We start from the raw sequence: 14,532 nt of genomic DNA, 5'->3' as shown, positions 1-14,532 counted from the left end.
AAAGCACCAAAGCAGAGACATGGGATGTTTTTGATCTAGCCATTCAAAATCTTTTAGCTGACTAAATTTCTACTTGTGTGTACATACATAAATATATATATATATGTATAAATCTATGAAAATAAATATACATGAACTATAAATAAAATGTACATGTACATATAATTAATTTAATATAATTTAATTAATAATTAAAACCAAAATGAAAGAAAATAAGAAAATCCACCATTTTTCCTTATCAGTCTCCTTAGTATTTTCCTTTAATTAAAATATTTTGTGGGCAATTAGAACTTATTAAATAAGCAAGGTTAGCTGTACTACATCTGTATTATTTATTTATAAGTTTCCATTTCATTTACTTCGAAATTTTACTTACATTTAAAAAAATTTAAAAGCTAGCAAAAGGTTATTCTTGAAGCACATCAATAGCTATACATAGAATTTTAAAGCCTTCAACCATGATTTTAACTTAGTATTTTTAATGTTTTTAAATTATTTTAATGATTTTAATGATTTAATAGTTTTAATGATTTTGAATTAGTAATATTGTATTGAAATGAGAATGCTCGCTTTCAATACTTTTTCTGAATTACGACAAATAAGTTTAAGATATCTCAAATCCTCAGCAGAACTAGCTATATTAGTCTAAGCCAATTGTACATTATTTGAAGGGCAGATCACATAATTCATAAACATTTTAAATTTTGTATCAAGAAAAAATAAGGTCCTAAACTTGAGATTTTATGTACCAATTATGGTTTTTTTTATAGCATTTATTTCTGAGTTTGAAAATGCACAAAGAATGGCTGAGGTTTATATACACAAAAGCACCAGTACTTTTCAAAGACAGTAGGCTATTTATTAAAGTGGTTGTATGGAATAGCACATATCAATTTAGCACCTAGTCCTAAATATTCAGACTTGCAGATATATGAAAGCACTTGCCATTACATAACATCCATTTTCTAGACTTCATATAGTTAGGATGTTAAATGGAGATGAGTGATAGCTTAAAAATTCCTATTCACATCTTCCTTTGTGTTAATTATTTGGTTAAGTGCTTCTCTTAGAGAAAGATCATATTTACATTTTCTGACATTTTAATGGCTTATTTTACACTATATGACCTCCTCTTTCAACTGCATCACAACGACCACCATGGGAAAATAAATAAATGAATAGATGTAACTAAATCTATGCACTTTGCTCTTCGGAAAATTGAAGCTACTTCTTTCCCAATTCTGCCTTTTTTTCTTTCTTTTTTTTTTTTTAATCACATCACATATATCATTTACATGTAGTATAAAGTCTCAAGAAGCATAGGTTATCTTTTGAGCTCTCCTTTGAGTTAATTTGACAAGAATTCAAGAACCACAGGAAGAGAGATGAAACTAACACAACAATATAACAATAATTTGTTCCTATCATTCAACATGCACTGATACATACCTGAAACATATTATTATTTTACATATCAAAATAGGACTAAATGTGACTCTAAAATTACTATAAAACACTGACTGCAGAATAGAAATTGTAAACTACATTATATGTAGTTGAACTGTACACACAGTACAGTATAACTATAGTTGTAACTGAAACCTGCATCTTGCAGACAAACACTACAAAACAAACAAACAAAACCAAAGAAGCAAACAAAACCCCACAACAATAAAAAAGAAAGCATCACTAAATTGAAGTGTTTTGTTTGCAGCCAACTTTTTTAGTATGCTTACTCATGGATCAATATTATTGTTACAATGAAAAACTGCACATAATATAAAAATGGACAATGAGTATGTAGACAAAAGAACTGGTATGTAGGGAAAGGTAAGTTAGACACATTTCTTGCATAACTTGTTTTATTGCTAAGAAATGGATGATATTTTAACAATGTAAATAAATGAAGAAGGTAAAGATTATTTCAGACAGAGCGAGGATGTATAAATTCAAATAATGAAATTACTGAAGGAAAGACAGAACATTCAGAATGAGTCTCAAGAAAAACATCTTGCCACCAATATATAAACTTGTTGGCAGATTCAATGAAAATATGCTACCTGGTCAATTTAAAACTAGTTTAGTTTGGAAAATACACTAATATTAAGTGTATTAAAGAACAATAACACTGCTCTTAGACTGGCAGAGAATTAGGAGACATGTTAGGAGTCTAACATGAAGGAGTTAATGGTCCATTTTGATTTAGAAAAACATCTTATTAAGAACAATGATTATGTCTTTTATGATGAGGATAATTACAACCTGAGCCACAAAATCTCATAACATGTTTGAAAAATGAAGAAAAAAGACCATATCAGTATTTGGCCAAAGATACTCTGTCACCTTTCCTACAAAAGATCTTATCCCATGCTTTTGCAGAACAGTACTGTCCATGCAAAGAACTTTCCAGGAGCTGCTGCTTCACATTTTTTTTCCAACTTATTTAATGAATTTCAAAATCCATTAATAAATTCAGTAATAGATGTCTCAGATGAAAGGTGCCTTGGTTCATAATTAGAAACATTTTTTTTTAGGCAACAACATTCTTTTTTAACAAAGTACAGAAAAGCAGAAGTATATTCTGCAAGCACACAATGAAATTTTAAATACCTGAATAATTAATTCAGTAAGTTGAATCACTGATGCCTGACATTCTTCAGAGTGATCTAAAAGAAAGCTAACAGTTGGATCCTGACATATGCTCTGTTTATCTTGCAGTTGTCTTCTTCCTTCTTCATTCAAAAGGACAGAAAGGAACTGTAAACTAGCTGTATATAAAGCTGGATGAGTGGATGACAGATGAATACAATCACAAATTGTATCTGAAAGGTGAAAAGATAAGCTTAAGTGACACTCATACCTTGGTGTCTCTAAATACATTAGAGAACCATGGTGATAAATAAAACTAATTCACAAAGGAACAATTAAAAAAAAAAAAAAAAAAAAAGAATGAACATACTTGCTTCCCCCTTGACAAACCACCTGCATAATAATCTTGAATTGCTGTAACCTTATCTCACTCTAGAACTTTCACTTTCCTTCTGAGTAAGATAAAGCAAGAATATCTTTAAAGGGAAAAAAATGGATCATTTCAATCTTGATTTGAAAGCGCTACATTTGTTTAAGATTTAGAGCTAGAACTATGAAACCAAGAGAAAAATTCAGTCAAGCTCTCCAGGTACATTTATGTTTGTAATTTTGTATATGACACTGGAAATTACTTTGAAGGTAGCATGGTATGCCTCTCTGTTCTGTTTTTTAATTTACTTTATTTGTTACCAGGTAAGAACCCATCCAGAAAGAGTTATTACCAATTACTGCTGTACAATGATTTGCAAGAGCTGTCGCCACAAATGGAAAAACTGTCTGGCTACTGTTCCACATTAATGTAGTCAGAAGGTTGAAGAAGTCTACCCAGGTTTCATGAAGTACAGATATTAACTCAGAATCTGCAAAGAGAATATAGAAAAATCTTTGAATATAGAAAAATCTATTTAAACATACACACAAATCTGGATAGCTATGCCTGGAAACATCTGCTACCAAATGATACCGCCACTCAAACAAAGAGCTGCCTCTGCATGACTTTATTGGAAACAAAGCTCTTCATTACCTAGGCCATCTTTAGAGCGAATGGAGAGAATTGTGAAGGCATTTCTTAAGAGAGGTTTCAACAGTTCCTGAATTACAAGCTGAGAGTCCACCAGTAAACATGACTTCAGAAGCCTGGACACAGATGATAAGTATTGAAGTAACAATAATACCTGTTAAATATTTTCAAAGCATAAGAAATAAAGTCATATATTTGCATTTTTCACATTTTTAAAAATACATTAACTTAATTGATTCATAACTTTTTGAATGAATATATATATCACTTCCTAATGTTATGAGTATCTGCCTTCAAACTTATTTTAATAAGTTAAATTTGAGACAAAAGTAGTCCTACTGGCAATAACCCTTATACACTGCACAACATAGCGAGTTGAGAAGTATTCAGATGTTCACAGGATTAGAACCAAAGCTGCCAGATTTATCATGTAAAATAACTGTGTCACTAACTGTATCTGACTCGTACTTCAGTATTGTAGAAAGAAAATCTATTACATGTTTACTGTAATTACGTGTTAAAAAAAAAAACAAAAAACAAAAAACAAAATTAGTATTCAGTTGTTTGATGGTTCTAAATATAGTTCTGATACAGAAATAATTTTTCAGTGTTAAGCGTAGCGCACTATTTTCACTTAAACTTTTTCAAAAGCACAAAGATTCATACAAATGTAACATATGCCTGGCATATGTTCATAAATATAGATAGAAAACATAAATATTTTCATAATTTAAAAAAAAAAAAAAACAAGTACTTCTCTAACCTGAGCTTTTACATGTTCTGTATGACATGGATTACCCAAAGGAGCTTTCAGTTCCAAGATATATCTCTCAACCAGATTAGCACTTACAAGACTAAAACAAAATAAAGTGAGTTAGAAATATACTAAAACAATTAAACATTCTACTAAATTACCATTCTATATCTAAATATTAAAAATAGAACATCATAACTTAACTATAGTCTCCTAATTTTTTAAAAAACAAATCTAGTGTAATAGCAACTATAATAGCATTCAGCTGTTTTATAATAGCTAGACTAATGTGAATTCCAATGGTCATTATTACATTGGTTAAAATTCTTTATATTTGATTGCTTATTTTCTTTTCTGTGTAAAAATAAACAGCTCTGTAATACTGTAAACTGTATTCAAATAATATTTTTTATCATTAATTGCAGTATGAAGAGCAACTGCTCTTCAAAGCCTTAAAAAAAAAAAACCACAATTTTCATTCTCCACTTCATGATTTTTTGAACAGTTTATAGATGAAAGAATTTGTTATGATGTGAGTGGAAACATGCAATACAATCTGAAGACTATTTTGAAGATGTTCCTTTTTTAAAAACAAACAGACCCAAATCAAACAAACAAGAAAACCCACTACAGTCTCTGATCTAATACTTCCCAAAGCTGGCACACATTACTCACTCTCTTTAACTGCAACAAGCCTTGGCTCACCCTCAAAATGTAGCTAGAAATTAAAACTAGAAAATTATAAAACGATTCGAACTGATCTGCAATTCTGAAGAGCTGAAGCGTTAAATAAGAAAAAAAAACTCCTTCTCAAAAGCTAAATTACCACCGAGACCGTACACAGTATACACAGCAGTTCTGTAGAAGGTAAACACCACAAATAGTATCACTAATTAATGCTATAGAAAATAATATATTTATCTGTATGTTCAAAAATGCCATTAGGCATTTGTGAACACTTCGGAAGAAAGATCAATGTTTTTAACAGTTCTACTAAGAAATACTGGTAGATCCCCTTTCAAACTTTTCACCTCTGTTACTGTAACTTGTCTGTAATTCATCAGCTATTGATCTCATACCTGCTGAGAGCTGTTAGCAAGTCTCCTTGAAGGGCAATTCCAGTATCTTTTGGTGCAACAATCAGCAGATTGTGCAGAAGGCTGCAAACAGCTGACAAAAGTGCAGGTGTGACTACAGCAGACTGTTTAGACATTGCAGCAAACATAGGAGAATCATGTTGACTAGGAGATGCTGTAGTATCACTTTGACCTAGCATATGTTTAATTAAAAAAAAAAAGAATAAAAATGAAAAACATACAAAATGTACAAAAGATGAATTAAAGCAGTCCCACAACGTGTTTTCTACTTTACATAAGGTGTCTGAATATACTTAAAATATATATACTTAAAGTGGTATATTCTGGAGTGAGGGAGAAAAATAGAAAGAAGAGAAAGATAAAACAAATCAAATATAGAAAAGTGTTATTTAAAATAGCTCTGAAATGAAATGTTCTTTCTTGGGCACCAATAATCATTAAATATAAATGGTAAATTTATAATGATATAAATTTTGCTTTCAATTCTTTCCTAAACAAAAAACACTTATATCTTTATATATCTATAGATATAAAGATAGATGATACGTAGATCTACATTCATATATAAGCTTATAGACATTATATACATTTTATCATTCTACATATACATTGAATTATATTTATAAACATACAAAACTTTTTGTGTATGTGTGTGTACATGTGCGTATGTATACAACTGCTTCACCAATAGGGAATGTTTTGAAAGGGTGACTGGATGACAGGAATGAGTTACACTTCAAGCAGTATCAACCATTTCTACTTCTGCCAAATCCATCTCCTTTTACAGAGTCTTTCACACTTGTTTTCTGAAATAACCATTAGAAGCATCAACGGTGAGTGTTCCACTAATACACACGCTTTATAGTCAAGTATAAATACTGGAATATTAGCAGGCCAAGTAGTAATTACTATGCATACAAACTCAAAGTTTGACTTACCTTGTGCCATAAGCCGATTAATTGCAGTTTCAGGAATGAAACTAGTTGAATTTGCTGGGACTGTTGCATGAAGCTCAGTAACACTCCCTGGTGCTGATGATGCAGACAGAATCTAGAAGGTCATAAAAAGGATATTAGTTGATTCCAGCTTTCACAGAGGAAAACAGAGGAGACTTCTATTTACATTTGGCTTAAACAAAGCAAAAAAAAAGTTGATACAAATTACTTGCAACCAAAACTAATTTCATGACATTTGTTCATATATACATTATATATATACAAAAATACATAAATTTATATGTATCCACTAATCAAAAATATTGAAAGGTAAGTAATATGAACCAGCTGAAACATTTCAGTTAAAAATTAATCAATGCCTATGATACTGGAAATTTCTGGAACTACATAGTTCAGTCACTACTGAAATACCTCAAATACCTCATGGACTATTTGCTCTCCTGAGACTATAAAGACTTTTGCTTTTATACCAAGATGTAAGAAAAATACCACAAGTGAGTTAATTAGCTAAAGCTGAAGTTCTAGAGCCTGTCTGACTCTGAATATTTATCTTAATCTTCATCCCATGAACCTTAAATGTGTTTATTTCATGCTGCAAATATGAGATACTTACATCATATTAAATAATTTAGCATGCTTTTTCTACCAGTTGAACAACTAGATTATTCATCATATTATTAATTTTGAATGCTTTCAAAACGGATTCTTAATGCTTTTGCTACGCTGTTTATGACCACAAGCCTGAAATCAGAAGACACAGACTCCAAATTTTAATAGCTTTGTGACACAAGACCTGTGACCTGTCGCAGAATAAATGACAAATACTGTTCATACCAGGACATTTTTCACTTCTGTTAATTTTGATTCTTATCTAAGCAATTCACTTAACATTTTTTTCCAAGAATAACAATTTACAGCATAAAGAAAAAGAGAGTGTTGGGAACAGCAATGAAATCTCAGGACAGTCACAACTTGAAGAAGGATCTGTCTAGGCTTTTCTTCATAATGAGCTTTCTAAGGAAGACTGAAATATTTCAGAATTTTTGGTGATAAAATTTAATTAAAGTATCAGTTGGAATATTTCTTAACTATGGAAAAGTCAGAACCAACTTAATTGACAAAATATAAAAGATAGAGTAGGAAGAAAGGAAATCAGAATTATTCTCTTCCTACTCATTGTATTCTTGCAGCTAGCTAGGTCACTGCTTTCCAGGCTTTGATTTTCTCAGGAGCACGTTCAGCTACCTCAATACTCTACACCGTTTTTTCTCTTCTTTTGAGAAGGTTTAATCCCGCTGTCCCACTAACCATCAATGCCAGATGTTGCCAGGCTCCCATGGGGCTTTGAACAATCTGAGCTAGTGGAGGTGTACCCACTGTTGGAAGAGGGATTGGAGCTAGATGATATTTAAAGGCTCTTCCATTAGAAACCGTCCTATGGTTCTACATGCACAACTTTACTCGAGACTAATGCATGAACAGAAAGCTGGAGTTGGCAAGATTTGTGAGATTTGGGGTGCGTGTTCTGAAGTCAAGGACACGCATACCTGAGATATCTGGTGTCACACAGTCATTAGGACATGCCTAACAGGGTACTTTTATGTTGGCAAACAGCAGTACCAAATTGCACCAACCAATTGAAATTCAAACTTTGTTTAGATATATAACTAAAAAGCATATTTGACATTTGAAATAAATTACTTAAAGTTTAACACTTGTTGACTTAAATCGTTATTAAAATCATTTATACAAGAGTAAATCAATCCATCTTGACACATGACAAATTCTGCCTTTATTTAGCACTACAATTCCAAGCATTCTAATAATTAACAAAAGGCATTAATCTTTCTCAAGTAACAAACTCCAAATGCAACCTCCACTTCTGCAACAAGTAAACTCTGAAAGAAATTATTACTATGTTGAGAGTCATCTTAAAGATGTTATGAATTCATATAAGCACATTCATATGTTAATAAATATTATCATTTAAATAGGACAATAAATTATGTTTCTTGCAAAAACATCTAAAGACTTTTGGTGAATAAATAAAAAATAGGGTAAGATATATAAGAAAAAAAATCAATGAAAGTTTTATCTGGTTAGAAAAACATTATGTTCTTGCAGTAATATGACATTTATTTGTAATTGCTTCATACTGAGATATGGGTTAAAAAACGAATCATTTCACTATCTTAACAGAATACATATAGTAATACAGGAAAGTTACTTCCACAGTGTTATGTCTTCCAGGAAATAAAAGATATAACCACTTTTACATATCACCTTTGATAAGGATCAGCTGGAGGTCTTGGACATCATGTCCACAAAACGATATTGACTATTGCCACCATATTCTTTCTGGGAGCAATGAAGTGTTCTGCTGCTTAATAGCAAAACAACAGATATTGCAAGGGAGCTCAGTGGAGTAAAAAAAAGTTGTACGATGGGGAGACAATGACTGTAGACTAGAACAATTTAAAAAGAATACAAAACTCATCACAATGAAAACAAGAGAAATAGTTTTACTGTTTATCTACCAGATATGCATAAAAGGTCTTTTTTTAAACTAGTACACAGTCCTTCTGGTATTACATTAATAGGCTTGTAATGATTAATTCTTTTTTCAAAGGTTTAAATTGCCTAGCTGTAGAACAATTTGGTAACCATAGAACCTGAAAATAAAATACATATTATTTATAAAATAGGACAGGATAAGAATCACAGGTAAGAATGACCACGACTTCACTATTTGGAAAATGTTTATAGATCCTTAACCTGAACCTTAGCTTAATTTTTAAAATAACTGCTCATTCTGATAAGCAGCCCTGGGCAAAGAACAGCCCCAATCTATTTACACAAAGCAAAATAAATTTGTACATATATACTGTATAGTGTTCTCAATCATAATAATGAACAAAAACCAAACGTGCTGGTTACGATAAATTCTGTGTAATGATATTAATGATTAATGTTTAAATAGTAAATTCTGTAAGAGACAAAACATGGTTATTTCCCTAGAACAGCAACACTCATAGTACAGTTTATAGCAAAATAAATTGGACAAAAATATGGAATCCACTGAGATCTTAAATACAAAAAAATACAGCACTTATCAGTCAGAGTATAAGTAATTCAGCTTTCTTGCTGTCTTTTATGTGACCTTGAATCATTGATTTCATTCCCACACTGCCATTCTTCATTCTATAAATCATGTAGAATCATAGTGATAGCCTCTCAAGACCTCTATCAGACTACTTTATATATGGTAAAATAAAAAAGAATAATTTCTGCTATGAATATACCTGCTTTTTAATTTTCTAATTTTTAGTTTTTGTAAATCTGGAGGAAAAAATAGAGGTGGGGGAAAACGATGAAATCTAGGAGTAACTTAGATACTATTTTCATTTAAAATCACGTAAAAAGTCTTTGGCAGCAGATAGTTCAAGTAAAGCACAGATTACATGAAATCTGAAAAAATTGAAAACTAACACTGTCTTTTTGTTATATGTTAGAACTGATTTCAAATACATTAGAAAAAGAATCCAGCTGTGTTTATTATCAATTTACAGAATTAAATGAATACCATCATTTTGGTTTCCAGAAAGATCTGATGTGACCAACAGCAAAAAGGAATTGCATCTTCCTAGGTAGGTGTTTATGCAATGAATGAATATAGAAATAACTAGAAGAATTAGAAAAAATAAATCAGGAAAGTTTCCAACATAAGTATTTTTACCTGCAACTCTCAATTACTTGTGGCTGTTATAATCAAATCAGTATCATACAGAAAAATATTTTTCCTTCAGTAAGACGTGCAGACTTTTTTTCATCTGCTATGGGGAAAGTATGCCACCTAGTGTACTTTAAATGATTACATCCCTGTATCTTTAAACTTTTGTTTAATGACTTCATAAAAGTATTTCTTTTCCTTGTACATCAAAATCGAAAACTTTGAGCCAACCAGTAGGAAGGTAAAATGTGAAGATAATTTATAACAGGATTAAACTGTAACTGTCTGATTGCAAGTAAAGTTAGAGTTTTTTAAAAAACTATTTCCAAATTTTACTAGATAGACACTTAATAGACATTAACTGCACTCTGAAATAGAGTTTGTATTTAGCCTCAATTCCCTTCTTATGTCTTTCCTCTCCCAATTAAAACCAGTATTGGAATATCAGATCTTTGCATTTCTCATTCCAGCTTGGTAATTTACCAACTATCATGTGAAGCTATCATATATGTTTTTTTAAAGCCAAAAAACACAATCAATAAAAATAAGTTTGCAGCTGCTAAAAAAGCTCATACTGCTAATCCACAGTGCAAGACAAATGAAAATTAGGTTATCTTCATGACAACCAAAGGTTTTCTGTGAAATCTACATATGTATCACATGAATTAAAAAATTTATATAAAAATTAGTATTACTTTAAAAGAATACTTTAAAAGAGCATAATCCTACTAAATACAAAGTCTACAATATCTGGAAGCCTGACACAAATGAGTTTATTACCATATGCTTTCAGCTTTAATTAATTTTAGAGGTCAATTTTTTTAAATGGAACTGCAGAGCTAAGCCTTTACATTAAACTGTGATGTGCTACTTTACACATATAAACGAAAATACATTAACTTGATCTAGTAGATTCCAAACTACTTTTTCTTTTAAACCACTCAAGCCATGACATAATGAACTCTCCAGGTCTTCATGAGAACTCAAGCACAACTTTAAGTAGATCAAATATTCAACTTTCCTAAGAATCCCTGCAATTTAACTTTCACCTTGAGTAACATGAACAAAACATGTTCAACTTCTTTATGAAAGTAACATTCTATTCAGTATGAAGCAATTTGGAAATAATGTGAGATTCCCATTTAAATGTGGTTTCTCTTTCTAAGTAGTATTCATGTAAGCATGAATTTCCTAATTTCTATGCAGTCTCATTTATTTTAGTTTCAAATACTCAGCTTTAAATATTTGAGTTTAATATAAAGCAAAGGTGTTTGTTGGGTTTTTCAGTTTTCTGCTAAATTATTAAAACATTCCAAAAATAGCAGCAATGCTAGACAGAAATAAATTTGTAATAGAGAGTAAAAATAGGAAGAAAAAATAATAAATATGAAATATATGGAGATTAAAAGTTTCAGCATTGGCTTTTTAGCATTTTTATTTTGACCACCTTCCAAAATTTGAATTGTTAAAGTAATACAGTACTCGAATGTGTTTTGTAAGTATTTGTTATATCAGTACATCTGTTTAATAGAAAAGAAACATCTAGATAATTAGTTCAAAAGTAACATTCTGTAATCAGCAAACTTAGAATTGCCCTAGACTAATAACACTTTAATAAAATAAAATGCAAATTAAAACCACAATACATTTCTATGTGTTTTGCGTTTTTTTTTTAAACCTAAAAGAAATGCAAACTCATATAACAATAAAGGTGCCTAAAGTACTGACTTTCAGCAGTAACATTTATTAATCAGGATTGTGTTAACTGAAATGTGAAACAATGGGCATGAGTATGACCTATCATGTTCTTAATATAAGTATCTTCTTTCATAAAAGAAAAACAGTGGTGTAGGGGAACTGTTAGGTCACAACTTGAACAGGTGAAGGGGTGTGTCTGGCACAGGGAGCACAGGCAAACTGTTTGCACCTGTGCTTCCCAGGTGACCAGAAGGGGTGGACCCAGGGTGGAGCCATGCTGGGCTCAGATAAGGGCCAGACATTGCAGGGAGAGCAGCTCTTGGCCCTAGGCTGCTTCCTGAGAAGGCATATTACATACGTAAAGCCTCCCCTTCACCAGTTGGGTGACTTCAGCTCTTCTTTAGGTATATGATTATTGGTCTACTGCAAATACTTAAGTGGTATTGCCAAGAACCTGTCAGAAACAATTTTGCTCCTCTGTAAGCAGAATAAGTGGATAACAAACTTTGAAATAATGTTATTACATTAGTAATTTTCTATTTTTATAATATCTTTTAAAAAACTTCACTTAGCTGTGACAGCTTTGATAGTTGTATTAGCTGTAGCATTATGGCTTTCGTATTACATTAGCTGGTTATTTCTACATCAAAGAACTTCAAACAAAATTTTAAAAATTGATTGCCCAATGCAGTACGTTAGTTTTCTTAGAGTTATGTTGCAGTCTTTGAAAACTTATAATTTTTACTAGGTAACTAATGGATATTATAAAAGCTTTAATCATAGTCTCATCTAGTATTATAAATCCATTCTGAAACTGGGAGAATATACTTTGCTTCATCCTTCTTTGCATTTGCCATTTTAAAAGACAGTAAATGTTTAGAGTTTTTAATTACAGGGATAATCTTGTCCAGAAACAAGTTTCATCTACTTTTTTTTTTTTTTTATGTCTTTTGCATCTATCTTGAGTCTTGTTGCATTTTCATTCCTTGGAAAAACACTACGGAATCCAGCATTTATTATGAGATAACATGTGTCTTCAACCTAAAATGCATCTGTGGTTTTCACTGACCCAGTTTTATAACCACAATCTAAATACAGGTTCTTTCTAAAAGGACGGTTTGAATAAAAGCAGCAGAAGTGATAGCTATAGACAAAAATGTCTGCATTTTTGTCAATAGAGCTGATTATAGAGTAATTTCTGTAGAGTATATCTTCCTGGTAGTAGCTGCAGAATTCAATGCTGTTCTGTGCATTTAGCTAGATGAGTTAACTCACTTAAAAGTATTCTTCAGCATCCTAAAACTAATTCAGAATTAATTTCAATTTCGTTTCAGCTCTTAAACTAAACTCATATTTAAGCAGTTGCATTTACAACAGTGTTAATTTGCCTTAAAGTATATTGTTAGCAACAGTGCAGTTGGTATAAAGAGGTTAACCTGGAAGTTACCATAGTTTCTGATGTTGACTGAGAATGTGAAGATGGGCTCTGACTAGATACAACCTTCCAAAGATTAAGAGAATCATCAAAATCTGTATGGAGGGGAAAGAAAAAAACACCAGAATCAAACAAACATTACTGCAAGACCAGCAGAAAGAATAACTCTTTCAAAATCTTGTTTCATGCCACAAAGAAGTAGCTAAGCAGTCATTCTCAAATATTCAAAATATTTCAAATAGTCTGAAAATATTTCAGTTTTTCTACATACTATACTAATGTATTATTATCCAGTAAATCCCTTGAATAAATAGAAATTGAATAGAATACAATCTTCTGCTATAACAAAAAAGCATGGGAAAGCTACATTTAGCTCAAATTGCAATCACATAGCCTTCAATAATTTTACATAATTCAGATTTAGTTTTATTTAAAATGGAATAGGCTAAAAGTACTTATTTTGGGCTCTCGCAGTACAAACATAATGAACTGATGTCCTCATCCTCAAAAATCTTTAAGCCCATATTTTAAAAGAACCAATTTCAAGAGAACCAATATTTATAAATATAAAGAAGGTGGAATTAACTTGTAAATATTTCTGAACAATTAGTGATGAAAATCTTATATCATAAACCTGTTAATAATAGGCTTTGAGGTTTTTATTTGTAGGAAAAAAAATAAATCAACAGTATAGCACCAGATTATACAGGCTTAGACAGGTGTACTGCACTTTGGTTAAAAAAGTGGCTGAATGGTCTGGTCCAGAGAGTGGTGGTGAATGGAGTTAAACCCAGATGGCAAACAGTGATAAGTACTGTTCCTCAGGGGTCAGTCCTGTTTAATATCTTTGCTGATGGTCTGGATGAGGGAATCTGAGACTGTGAATGCCTCCTCCTTGGAAGCATTCAAGGCAAGGCTGGATGGGACTTTGAGCAACCTGGTTTAGAGGGAGGTGTCCCTGCCTATACCAGGAGGATTGAAACTAGATAATCTTAAAAGTCCCTTCTGACCCAAAGCATTTTATGATTCCATGAATTGAATATATCCTCAGTAGTTTGCACATGACAACAAGTTGGGAGGAAGTGTTTGTCTTCTTGAGGGTGGGAATGGTCTACAGAGGGATCCAGATTTGAGCAATGGACTGACGCCAATTGTATGAGGTTCAACACTGCACTTTGGTCACATCAATCCCATGCAACACTACAAGCTGGGGACAGAGTGGCTGGAAAGCTGTGCAGCAGAAAAAGATCTG

At 31.6% G+C, this 14,532-nt stretch overlaps 1 protein-coding gene across 1 annotated transcript in view; it reads right to left on the bottom strand.

Moving 5' to 3' along the window:
* RTTN (rotatin) overlaps positions 1 to 14,532 on the bottom strand; it is an 84,075-nt gene that overhangs the window by 15,210 nt on the left and 54,333 nt on the right. Inside the window, exons 34-40 of the mRNA XM_085220703.1 lie at positions 13,293 to 13,375; positions 6,400 to 6,511; positions 5,444 to 5,633; positions 4,374 to 4,464; positions 3,614 to 3,764; positions 3,312 to 3,449; positions 2,611 to 2,822 (exon numbers count right to left, since the gene is read on the bottom strand). Coding sequence (XP_085076829.1) covers positions 2,611 to 2,822; positions 3,312 to 3,449; positions 3,614 to 3,764; positions 4,374 to 4,464; positions 5,444 to 5,633; positions 6,400 to 6,511; positions 13,293 to 13,375 — 977 coding nt within the window. The remainder of the gene's footprint in view (positions 1 to 2,610; positions 2,823 to 3,311; positions 3,450 to 3,613; positions 3,765 to 4,373; positions 4,465 to 5,443; positions 5,634 to 6,399; positions 6,512 to 13,292; positions 13,376 to 14,532) is intronic.

The sequence above is a fragment of the Meleagris gallopavo genome, chromosome 3 (genome assembly GCF_905368555.1).
Source record: "Meleagris gallopavo chromosome 3, MGAL_WU_HG_1.1, whole genome shotgun sequence".
NCBI lineage: Eukaryota > Metazoa > Chordata > Aves > Galliformes > Phasianidae > Meleagris > Meleagris gallopavo.
Note: the sequence above shows the minus strand (reverse complement) of the source record. Positions and strands in the feature narration are given on the sequence as shown.